Source organism: Rhinopithecus bieti, unplaced genomic scaffold, assembly GCF_001698545.2.
Source record: "Rhinopithecus bieti isolate Rb0 unplaced genomic scaffold, ASM169854v2 scaffold_10548, whole genome shotgun sequence".
NCBI lineage: Eukaryota > Metazoa > Chordata > Mammalia > Primates > Cercopithecidae > Rhinopithecus > Rhinopithecus bieti.
This window is the reverse complement of record NW_016806834.1, coordinates 1,995,801-2,007,161: the sequence shown is the minus strand read 5'-3', so window position 1 is coordinate 2,007,161 and position 11,361 is coordinate 1,995,801. Positions and strand designations below refer to the sequence as shown.

The 11,361-nt window shown below is 48.6% G+C and overlaps 1 protein-coding gene across 1 annotated transcript in view; it reads left to right on the top strand.

Moving 5' to 3' along the window:
• Positions 1–781: 781 nt before the first annotated feature.
• The window catches only part of TARS2 (threonyl-tRNA synthetase 2, mitochondrial), a 19,151-nt gene continuing 8,571 nt past the window's right edge, over positions 782–11,361 (top strand). The window contains exons 1-12 of the mRNA XM_017877863.1: positions 782–930; positions 1,272–1,468; positions 2,383–2,506; positions 4,090–4,215; positions 4,946–5,086; positions 6,302–6,427; positions 8,174–8,320; positions 8,502–8,600; positions 9,201–9,418; positions 10,457–10,619; positions 10,848–10,985; positions 11,172–11,249. Coding sequence (XP_017733352.1) covers positions 865–930; positions 1,272–1,468; positions 2,383–2,506; positions 4,090–4,215; positions 4,946–5,086; positions 6,302–6,427; positions 8,174–8,320; positions 8,502–8,600; positions 9,201–9,418; positions 10,457–10,619; positions 10,848–10,985; positions 11,172–11,249 — 1,623 coding nt within the window. The 5' untranslated portion in view covers positions 782–864. The remainder of the gene's footprint in view (positions 931–1,271; positions 1,469–2,382; positions 2,507–4,089; positions 4,216–4,945; positions 5,087–6,301; positions 6,428–8,173; positions 8,321–8,501; positions 8,601–9,200; positions 9,419–10,456; positions 10,620–10,847; positions 10,986–11,171; positions 11,250–11,361) is intronic.

The window sequence follows — 11,361 nt, the reverse complement described above, 5'->3', positions numbered from 1 at the left end:
CACCCCCCGCCCCCAACCTCCATCCCGGGTCTCTATTAAATAAATGAGAAGTTAAATAATCTTCCCAAAATTACATAGTTAATGGCAGATCCAGAATTTACACAAGGTCTAGTTCCCCAGTCTATGCTCTTTTTTTTTTTTTTTTTAGACAGAGTCTCACTCTGTCGCCGGGGCTGGAGTGCAGTGGCCGGATCTCAGCTCACTGCAAGCTCCGCCTCCCGGGTTCACGCCATTCTCCTGCCTCAGCCTCCGGAGTAGCTGGGACTACCAGGCGCCCGCCACCTCGCCCGGCTAGTTTTTTTGTATTTTTTAGTAGAGACGGGGTTTCACAGTGTTAGCCAGGATGGTCTCGATCTCCTGACCTCGTGATCCGCCCGTCTCGGCCTCCCAAAGTGCTGGGATTACAGGCTTGAGCCACCGCGCCAGGCCCAGTCTATGCTCTTAAGTTTTGTTACTTGCTGTAAGAACCATGTAAAATAAAACGTATAGTTAAAGGGAAATTACTAACTACCATTTCCTGTCTGTTTTTCTCCCACTCTCGCCCTCAAAAGTTCACCTACCCTTGTCCTCAAAGCCACAGGACGCATAATTGCTATTTTTGGGTTTCAGCTGAAACGCCGCGGGTCTGGGGACGGATAGCGACGGTGTGTTACACTTTCGGTCTTCCGGTCAGCCGGAACCACTCACACCGCTGCTCGTGCTGTGTGGGGTGTACCTCTTCGGAGTTCCTGGAGGTGGTGCCAGACTAGAGTGGCAGCTGTAGTAACCAATAGACACGGACTTTGTTGGACCAGAAACCAATGAAGAATTATGTGTAGGAGAAGCGGCGATAATCTGAGGATGTAGGCACGGGTGTGAAGGAACATGGGACTGTATCAGAGGTGGCGGCGGCTCCGGCTCCAAGGTTTACAGGCTTGCAGGCTACACACGGTGCGTGAGGCACCCCCAAAGTTCCGATCCTCATCAGACCCAGCCCAGCCGAAGCCCCCAAATTTTTATGTTAACCCAGCCTCACGCCACTCCTCCTCTCCCTGGTCCTCGGAGTCCCCAGAAAAGGTCTCATATTTAAACTCGTTATCTAATTCTCGAGTTAGCGGTCTGGGGAGCGCAGAGCTTGAAGGGCCCCCAGCGTAGGGCCTGTATCACCCAGTCCCCTTAAAGAGTAGGAATTCGGACGAAGTCCTCTTTACCATCCCAAAGTGCCATCATCCCCAATTCTAAGAAAGAATGATGGGACGTGTGTTAACCTGCTAATATATCTTTCCCTCCAGGCAGTTGTGTGGACCCCTCCACGCTGGTTGGCAGAGCGGCTTGGCCTTTTTGAGGAGCTGTGGTCTGCTCAGGTAAAGAGATTAGCAAGCATAGCACAGAAGGAACCCCGGACTATTAAGATAACACTTCCTGGAGGCCAGAAAATTGATGCTGTGGCATGGAACACAACCCCCTACCAACTAGCCCGGCAGATCAGGTAACAGGCCCATCCTGTAAGTACCAGGATTATCCTTCTGCCCTTTTACTTTCTCTTCACTTGAGCAGGGGAAGAAAACTTGGTCTGCTTGTTTCTGTTCCATCCCCATCAAGATAACCTTTCCCGAAGATTTTGTTTTTGTTTTTTTGTTGTTGTTGTTGTTTTATAGAGACAGGGTCTCTCCACGTTACCCAGGCTAGTCTTGAACTCCTGGGCGCAAGCAATCCTTCCATTTCAGCCTTCCAAAGTGCTGGGATTACAGGCATGAGCCACCAAACCTGGCCTGATATTTGTTTTATCTGTATTAGTTTCTGCATCAGAGTCTCTGTCCTTTCATTGGAGAAAGAAATGAAAGCTTCTGTTGCTCTGGTAACTCATTTCACCTTTGCAAGTTTACAGTTGCTGAGAGATGAGCAACTTTCTCCCCACTGTGGATTGTAACCCTGTCTTTTTTAAATCATTAATTTACTTTTTAATAATTGATACATAATAATTGAACATATGAATGGGGTATATGTGATGTTTTGATACATGCATACAATATGTAATTATCAAATCCGGGTGTTCAGGATATCTGTTACCCCAAATATTTATCAGTTCTTTGTATTGGAACCATTTCAAATCTTCTAGCTATTTTGAAATATACAACAAATTATTATTAACTGTATTCACCCTACTCTGCTGTGGAACATTAGAGCATATTCCTTCCGTCTAACTCTATTTTTGTACCCATTAGCTAACCTCTTCATCTCCCCTCCCCCATCCTTCCCAGCCTCTGGTAACTATCACTCTATTCTCTACCACTGTGAGATCAACTTTTTAAACTCCTATATAGGAATCAGAACATGTGGTATTTTCCTTTTTGTGCCTTGTAACCCTGTCTTTTTCTTCATCCCCACCTCCCACTGCTGAAGTTCAACACTGGCAGATACTGCAGTGGCTGCTCAAGTGAACGGAGAACCTTATGATCTGGAGCGGCCCTTGGAGACAGATTCTGACCTCAGATTTCTGACATTTGATTCCCCAGAGGGGAAAGCAGTAAGTTTCTTTCTTATCAGGAATGCAGTGACTACTAAACCAAGAGATATTATAGCAGGAAATTCTATCATTTTATTCTTTTGCCTCAGTTTCTCCATTTGCAGTTGGGAAGAAGACCTATCACAGACTGTCTTGACTGACTATTTCTGGTTAGGAAACTTATGGTGAAAGTTTTAACTTAGCTTCGATCTATTAAGCAAACATTTTTGCTAGTGAAAGGGAGAGAGATGATTTGTTGAAAAACAAAAGGATAAATATGTAAATTCAGCCTCCTCAACTTCTGAGCACATACATTATAAGTCATCTGTAGTGTATATTCAATTCTCACATGGCTTATACAGCTGAGCACACAACCTGGTCATCTCCCCACCTTGTCTTCTTCATGTCAGCTCAGGTAACGCAGACCTCGCCTATTAGGATCCAGAAAAACAGAGTTCTGCCATCTATGTGTAAATAGTGACCAAATCCAAGAGGAATAGTTGTATCGCACTAGATTCATGGGACAGGAAAAAAATAGGACTAAAAGACCAAACAGAGACCTAAGTAACCACTGTCTTAAGAACATAGCATATTCTGACCAAGCACCGTGGCTCATGCCTGTAATCCCAGCACTTTGGGAGGCCAGGCGGGTGGATCATCTGAGGTCAGGAGTTCAAGACCAGCCTGGCCAACATGGTGAAACCTCGTCTCTACTAAAAATATAAAAATTAGCTGGGTGTGGTCGTGAGCACTTGTCATCCCAGCTAATTGAGAGGCTGAGGCAGGAAAATTGCTTGAACCTGGGGAGGTGGAGGTTGCAGTGAGCTCTTAGCACGCGCTCGATTGTACTCCAGCCTGGGCCGACAGAGCAAGGGACTCCATCTCAAGCAAAAAAACAAAAAAAAAAAAATTTATTCGACAGCCCGTAAAAGCGCTTACAGGAGCAGCAGGAAGACTGACTGGTCTCCAGCTTTTTTCTAATACTTTGGAACTGTGAAAGCACCAAGGATTAAGGGTGGGGCTGGAGCCTTCTATACACTGAAATAAGAAAAGATACTGGCCTTCTTGTCTTTCGCTATTCAGTCTTTTTTTTTTTTTTTTTTTTTTTTTTTTGAATGGAGTCTCACTCTGTCACCGCAGCGGTGGGCAGTGCAGTGGCATGATCTCGTTCACTGCAACTTCCACCTCCCAGGTTCGAGTGATTCTCCTGCCTCAGCCTCCTGAGTAGCTGGGTTTACAGGCGCCACGCCACCCACGCCTTGGCGTAGTTTTGTATGTTCTTAGTGAGATGATTTCACCATGTGGCCAGACTGTCTCGACACTCCTTGACCTCAGGATGATCCACCTGCCTTGATCTTCCTGAAGTGGGTTGGCGGTTACAGGGCATGAGGCCCACTGCGCCCAGCCCTTTTTTTTAAGCTTTGTTACTTTTTAGTAGATCCCCAAAATCTAGGATCCCCATTTTCGTGGTTGAGTTACTCTAGATAGAAACCATACCAGTTTTTCCCTACCAGCTTTTTGCCGAGCGAAGGAGCTCAGCAGATTTAGGGGTTAGGGACAAGCGTTTATGAACTTGCTGAACCCCTTTTTTGTCGCAAACCCAGGTGTTCTGGCACCCAGCACCCATGTCCTGGGGGGCGGGCAGCAGCCTGAACAATTCGCTAGGCTTGGCTGTTCTCTGCAGGAGGGTCCAAGGTACAGAAGTATGGCCTTTTACCATGATTTCTTCCTAGGGGAAGGAGAGGTGGATAATGGAAAGGAGGGCGAGAATGATTCTGGGATGGTTTCTGAGGCTCTTTTCAGGGGCCTTGGGCCGCTTGGCCTCCATTTGGAGGAGGAAGCGTGGAGGAGGAGGGGCTTCTCTCTAGCGTCTCAATCAACTATGACAGTAACCTCCTTTCTGTGCTAGTTCATGTCCCTTTCTTCTAACTCTGCTTGAAATTTACCTTCTTGGCTCCGATCGCCTGCACGTGTTAGTCCCAGCTACTTTGAGCTGAGGTGGAAGGATCACTTGAGGCCTGGGAGGTTTGAGGCTGTGGTGCAGGGCCATGATCCTTACCACTGCCACCACTTATGCCTGATCAAAGCCAAGACACTCTCTCAAAAAAAAAAGAAAAAGAAGAATACACTGCCTTGCTACTTGTTGAGGTTTCATTAAATTCAAGTTGATCTACTTAATCTCCCGTTACTTACTATGCTTTCTAACTTTGTCCATCCAGATTTTCCTGCATTCAACTTTTAACTCATGTCATAGAGCTTTTTCTCCAGCTGTAAATATCTGCTAACTGATTTCCCTATTTATGATTTTCTCTGAGTTTGTCTGTTTTTGCCTATAACTCTAGATTGTATCCTGGAAGCGGACAGGACCTGGCGCGGGCCCCCTAGCCACAGGTTTGCTCACCCAGGTTGATTGATGCTACCTCATAGGATGCAACCCAACCAATTCTCTCTTTTCGCCAGCGACAAGTTCCGGGGCTTCAGAGCTGCGCTGTCTTTGGAGCGGATTTGCCAGGAAGCTTACAGTGCTGCCTCAGACCCTTCCGGAGGCTAGAGGCTTTTCCGGGGATCAGGCTTCGGCCAGCTGCTCGAAGGCCTGGGGGCGTAGCGAGGAAGAGATGGCTCTTCCAGGACATCTCGTTTGGCTGGGAATTAAACACTTCCTTCAATCTCCCTCTACCTTTTTCCAGCGATAACCCCTTTCAAGCTGTCACTTGATCGGAGGAGAGAGTGACAGCGTCCAAAGGCCAACAGTATTATGGGGGCTAGGAATTGTCAAGCATTAAAGCAAACAGAGAGGTAGGGGGAAGCACTGGAGGAAGGGCCAGATAATGTGATAAGGCCGAAGAAAAGAAGATAATTTCTGTTGATCCAGAAAAAGAAATGGGAATGGGGAATTGATTTTTTTTTTTCTTTTTTTTTTTGAGACGGAGTCTTGCTCTGCTCTTCCCAGGCCTGGAGTTGCAGTAGCCGCAATCTCGGTTCACTGGCCAACCCCGGGCCTCCCAGCGTTCAGAAGTGGATCTCCTGCCTTAGCCTCCAGAGTGGCCTGGGCGCATTATAGGCATGTGTGGCACCATGCCTTGGCTAATTTTTTGTTTTTTTTTTTTTTTGTTTTGAGAACAGAGTTGCGTTCTGTTGCCCAGGCTGGAATGCAGTGGCATGATCTCGACTCACTGCATCCTCTGCCTCCCGGATTCAAACAATTCTACTGCCTCAGCCTCCTGAGTAACTGGAACCACAGGCGCGCACCACCATGCCTGGCTAATTTTTATATTTTTAGTAGAGACGGTGTTTCACCATATTGGCCAGGCTGGTCTCAAACTCCTGACCTCGTGATCCGCCCGCCTTGGCCTCCCAAAGTGCTGGGATTATAGACATGAGCCACTGCGCCCTGCCGGAGAATTGATTTTTATCTGCCATTGCCCTCTCTCAGTAGGACAGTTCCTTTCTGTTCACCTCTTTCTGTCAGCTAAACACCATGAGAGCCAGGCGCGGTGGCTCAAGCCTGTAATCCCAGCACTTTGGGAGGCTGAGACAGGCGGATCACGAGGTCAGGAGATTGAGACCATCCTGGCTAATACGGTGAAACCCCGTCTCTACTAAAAAAATACAAAAAAAAAAACGAGCCGGGCGAGGTTGCAGGCGCCTGTAGTCCCAGCTACTCGGGAGGCTGAGGCAGGAGAATGGTGTAAACCCGGGAGGCGGAGCTGGCAGTGAGCTGAGATCCGGCCACTGCACTCCAGCCTGGGCGACAGAGAAAGACTCCGTCTCAAAAAAAAAAAAAAAAAAAAAAGACCATGAGAGGGAGAAAGCTAGAAGCTAAAGATTCTGAAAATCACTAACTGGCCTCTTCTTTCTCCCAGGTGTGGCACATTGGTTGACCTTTGCCAAGGCCCCCACCTTCGGCATACTGGACAGATTGGAGGACTGAAGCTGCTATCGGTCAGTTGTGGAACAGAGTTAGGTTAAGATTCCTATTTTCAGCCAGGCATGGTGGCTCACACGTGTAATCCCGGCACTTTAGGAGGCCAAGGCAGGTGGATCATGAGGTCAGGAGTTTGAGACCAGCCTGGTCAATATGGTGAAACCCCATCTCTACTAAAAATACAAAAATTAGCCGGGCGTGGTGGTGTGCACCTGTAATCCCAGCTACTCGGGAGGCTGAGGCAGGAGAATGGTGTAAACCCAGGAGGCAGAGCTTGCAGTGAGCTGAGATCCGGCCACTGCACTCCAGCCTGGGTGACAGAGCGAGACTCCGTCTCAAAAATAAAATAAAATAAAATATAGACTGTTGGCCAGGTGCAGTGGTTCACACGTGTAATCCCAACACTTTGGGAGGCCAAGTTGGGGGGATAACTTGAGCTCAGGAGTTCAAGACCAGCCTGGCCAACATGATGAAACCCCATCACTACTAAAAATAAAAAATTAGCTGGGCGTGGTGGCGTGCACCTGTAGTCCCAGCTACTCAGAAGGCTGAGGCAGGAGAATCGCTTGAACTGGAAGGCAGAGGTTGCATTGAGCCAAGATCGTACCACTGCACCCTAGCCTGGGCAGCAGAGTAAGACTCTGCTTCAAAAAATATACATATAGGGGCCAGGCGCAGTGGCTCACGCCTGTAATCCCAACACTTTGGGAGGCTGAGGTGGGTGAATCACGAGGTCAGGAGATCGAGACCATCCTGGCTAACACAGTGAAACCCCATCTCTACTAAAAATGCAAAAAATTAGTTGGGTGTGGTGGCGGTGGCCTGTAGTCCCAGCTACTCGGGAGGCTGAGGCAGAATGGTGTGAACCCGGGAGGCGGAGCTTGAAGTGAGCCGAGATCGCGCCATTGCGCTCCAACCTGGGTGACAGATAGATACACACACACATACACACACGTATAGGCTGTTTCTCATTAGTACTGTTTAACAGTTTTATTTTATTTTATTTTTATTTTTTTTGAGACAGAGTCTCACTCTGTTGCCCAGGCTGGAGTGCAGTGGCCTAATCTCAGCTCACTGCAACCTCCACCTGCCAGGTTCAAGCGATTCTCCTGCCTCAGCCTCCTGAATAGCTGTGATTACAGATGTGCACCACCACACCTGGCTAATTTTTGTATTTTTAGTACAGACAAGGTTTCACCATGTTGGTCAGGCTGGTCTTGAACTCCTGACCTTGTGATCCACCCGCCTCAGCCTCCCAAAGTGCTGGGAATACAGGTGTGAGCCACCGTGCCCGGCCTTTCATTAGTATTGTTAAAGGAGACAGCAGGCACAGGCTTTTGGATTTCATGTGGCCAGGAATGGGATATGGTATAGAAGACTGACTTTTCTAGCAGCTGTATAGGATATTGATAAATGGAGGAATAAAGTGACATTTGACCAGAGCTTATGGTTACTCCTCTAAACAGTCATTGATTAGAATGGGAAGTAACTAAGTAAAGGGGTAGTAAGAATGGGGAGAAAAAGAGATGGCAAGGTAAGGTTAGACTTGACCAGGTTGGATGTAGGAATCAAGAGTCAGGCAATTTCAACACTGTAATCTAGAAGAAAGGTGTCTAGAGGATGGAGGTGTTCATCCTACTGGTGGGATTGTTGTCAAGAGGCATACCTGTGACACTTAACACTGAGAGTATCATATGAGTCTTGAAAAAGGTTGGGGGCCTTCAGTCCTCATCTTTCCTTTGATCCCCTATGTCCTCACGCAGAACTCATCATCCTTATGGAGGTCTTCAGGGGCCCCAGAGACACTGCAGAGAGTGTCAGGGATTTCCTTCCCCACAACAGAATTGCTGAGGGCCTGGGAAGCATGGAGGGAGGAAGCAGAATTGCGGGACCACCGGCGCATTGGGAAGGTACAGCGATTGGGAAGATAGGGAGGGATGGTGATAAGGGTTGGAGAGAGATGACGCAACCTGATTATGAAATTGGGAGCAGATTCAGTCACATAGACTGAGCAGCTCCGTCAGTTGTTCTGAGTTCCAAAGCCACCTCCTTGCCCTTGAAGTGACCCAATATTGCTATTCCTGACCCCAGGAACAGGAGCTCTTCTTCTTCCATGAACTGAGCCCTGGGAGCTGCTTCTTCCTGCCACGAGGGACGAGGGTGTATAATGCACTAGTGGCATTTATCAGGGTAAGGGGACCCAGGTCTAGAGGAAAGAAGACCAGGGTGGGGCTGAGGGCCTAGAAGAAGCTAAGGTGTTTGTGTTAAAAGATGGGGGTTGGGGCCGGGCACAGTGGCTTACTCCTGTAATCCTAGCACTTTAGGAGGCCGAGCCGGGAAGATGACCTGAGACCAGCCTGGCCAACATGGCAAAACCCCGTCTCTACTAAAACAAATACCAAAAATTAGCTGAGTGTGATGGCAGCACCTGTAGCCCCAGCTACTGGGGAGTCTGAGGCAGGAGAATCCCTTGAACACGGGAGGGGGAGGTTGCAGTGAACTGAGATCGAGCCACTGCACTCCAGCCTGGGTGATACAGTGAGACTCTGTCTTGAGAAAAAAAGAGGGGGGCGGTTTGGAATCACAACCATAAATATTGAAAGTGCTGGTGACCTTTAATACTACAACTGTGTGGTCTGCAGTTGGGGAGCATAGAGATGGGACATGGTATTTAATAGGTTGTGGTTGCAATCAGCATGGCCTGAGGGCCCAGGAAGATCACACAACTGACACCCTACCTGGTTTCCTTCCAGTTACTCTGACCTTTCATTTCTGTACCCTCCTCTCCAGGCTGAGTATGCCCGTCGTGGTTTCTCTGAGGTGAAAACTCCCACACTGTTTTCTACTAAACTCTGGGAACAGTCAGGGCACTGGGAGCATTATCAGGAAGACATGTTTGCTGTGCAGCCCCCAGGCTCTGACAGGCCTGCCAGCTCCCAGAGTGATGATTCTACCAGGCATACGGCAGATATACTCGCCCTCAAGCCCATGAACTGCCCTGCACACTGGTAAGCTGGGAGCTAGGGTTACAATCAAGTTGCTAAATATTAAATAATAGAAAGCACCTTGGGGCCGGGCGTGGTGGCTCATGCCTATAATCCCAACACTTTGGGAGGCTGAGGCGGGCGGATCACCTGAGGTCAGGAGTTCAAGACCAGCCTGATCAACATGGAGAAACCCTGTCTCTATTAAAAATACAAAATTAGCCGGGCATGGTGGCACGTGCCTGTAATCCCAGCTACTTGGTAGGCTGAGGCAGGAGAATCACTGGAACCTGGGAGGCGGAGACTGCAGTGAGCTGAGATCACACCACTGCCCTCCAGCCTGGGCAGTAAGAGCTAAGCTCCATCTCAAAAAAAAAAAAAAAAAGAGGCCGGGCACAGTGGCTCACATCTGTAATCCCAGCACTTTGGGAGGCCGAGGTGGGTAGATCGTGAGGTCAGGAGATAGAGACCACGGTGAAACCCCGTCTTTACTAAAAATACAAAAAATTAGCCAAGCGTGGTCGTGGGCGCCTGTAATCCCAGCTGCTCGGGAGGCTGAGGCGGGAGAATGGTGTGAGCTGGGGAGGCAGAGCTTGCAGTGAGCCGAGATCATGCCACTGCACTCCAGCCTGGGCAACAGAGCGAGACTCCGTCTCAAAAAAAAAAAAAGAAAGTACCTTGGAAAGAGTATTGGGACACCTGATTTGAGCCTAGAATCTTCCCCCAGCCAACTGTGTGAATTTGGGAAACTCAGTTTTACCTCTTTGGGTCTCAGTCTCCTTAAAGTTGCTATCCAAGGCTCCTCCCTCAGCTCAGTGACTATCACAGAACAGGGAAACAGTAAATGATGTCTGTTATTGTGTTACTGAGAAATCCACTTTTGAACCGCAGGGCTCAGACTGTGATGAGTGGGATTGACAGGACTCAGTGGGAGGATGTGCTGAGGTTGGAGAGGGCTATAGCAGATGGTGCAGAGAAGGTAGGCAAGCAGATTGGGTGGAGGAGCAGTCTTCGGGGACTAGTCCTCCCTATGGCCCTGACCCCTCTGCACCCCAACCTCAGCCTGATGTTCGCCCACCGGCCCAGATCCTGGCGGGAACTGCCCCTGCGACTAGCTGACTTTGGGGCCCTACACCGGGCTGAAGCCTCTGGTGGTCTGGGGGGACTGACGCGACTGCGGTGCTTCCAGCAGGATGACGCTCACATCTTCTGTACAGCAGATCAGGTGGCCTTTCCCTGGCTCCACCAAAGCTTTTCTAAACCACCTTTCTCCCTATGAACTTGCAAACCCCTCATCTTTATTTGCCCCCTATATGTACTATAATTCAGCTACATTCTACCCCTAGCTTGCTTCTGCTTCATCTCTGTTTTTGCCCTTTGTTTTCCTCAAACTGCCAGTATCCCTGATCTCTAGCTGGCTTACAGCTCACTGACCCATATTTCCTGCCCCCAGCTGGAAGCAGAGATCCAAAGCTGTCTTGATTTCCTCCGTTCCGTCTATGCCGTTCTTGGCTTCTCCTTCCGCCTGGCACTGTCCACCCGGCCATCTGGCTTCCTGGGGGACCCTTGCCTTTGGGACCAGGCCGAACAGGTGAGTAGGAGGTACAGAAATAGAGGCAGATAAACCACTCTCTGGTGGGAAGGAGTGGAGAATACAGTAACCAAGGTTCTCAGAGGCATCTGGTGAGTGGGTCATTTGTTGAGGACTGACCAGATGTGTTGCTTTTGAAGTCTAAGATGATGTATTCTATTCCACTCTTGTCTCATTCCTTCAAAGGTCCTTCAACAGGCCCTGAAGGAATTTGGAGAACCCTGGGACCTCAACTCTGGAGATGGTGCCTTCTATGGACCTAAGGTAAGCTTGGGACCCTGGTTATTGTTGTATTTATTTTTTGCTTTGTTTTAGTAAATATTTAATAGATACAAATTTTTTTTTTTTTTTTTTGAGACAGTCTCACTATGTCACC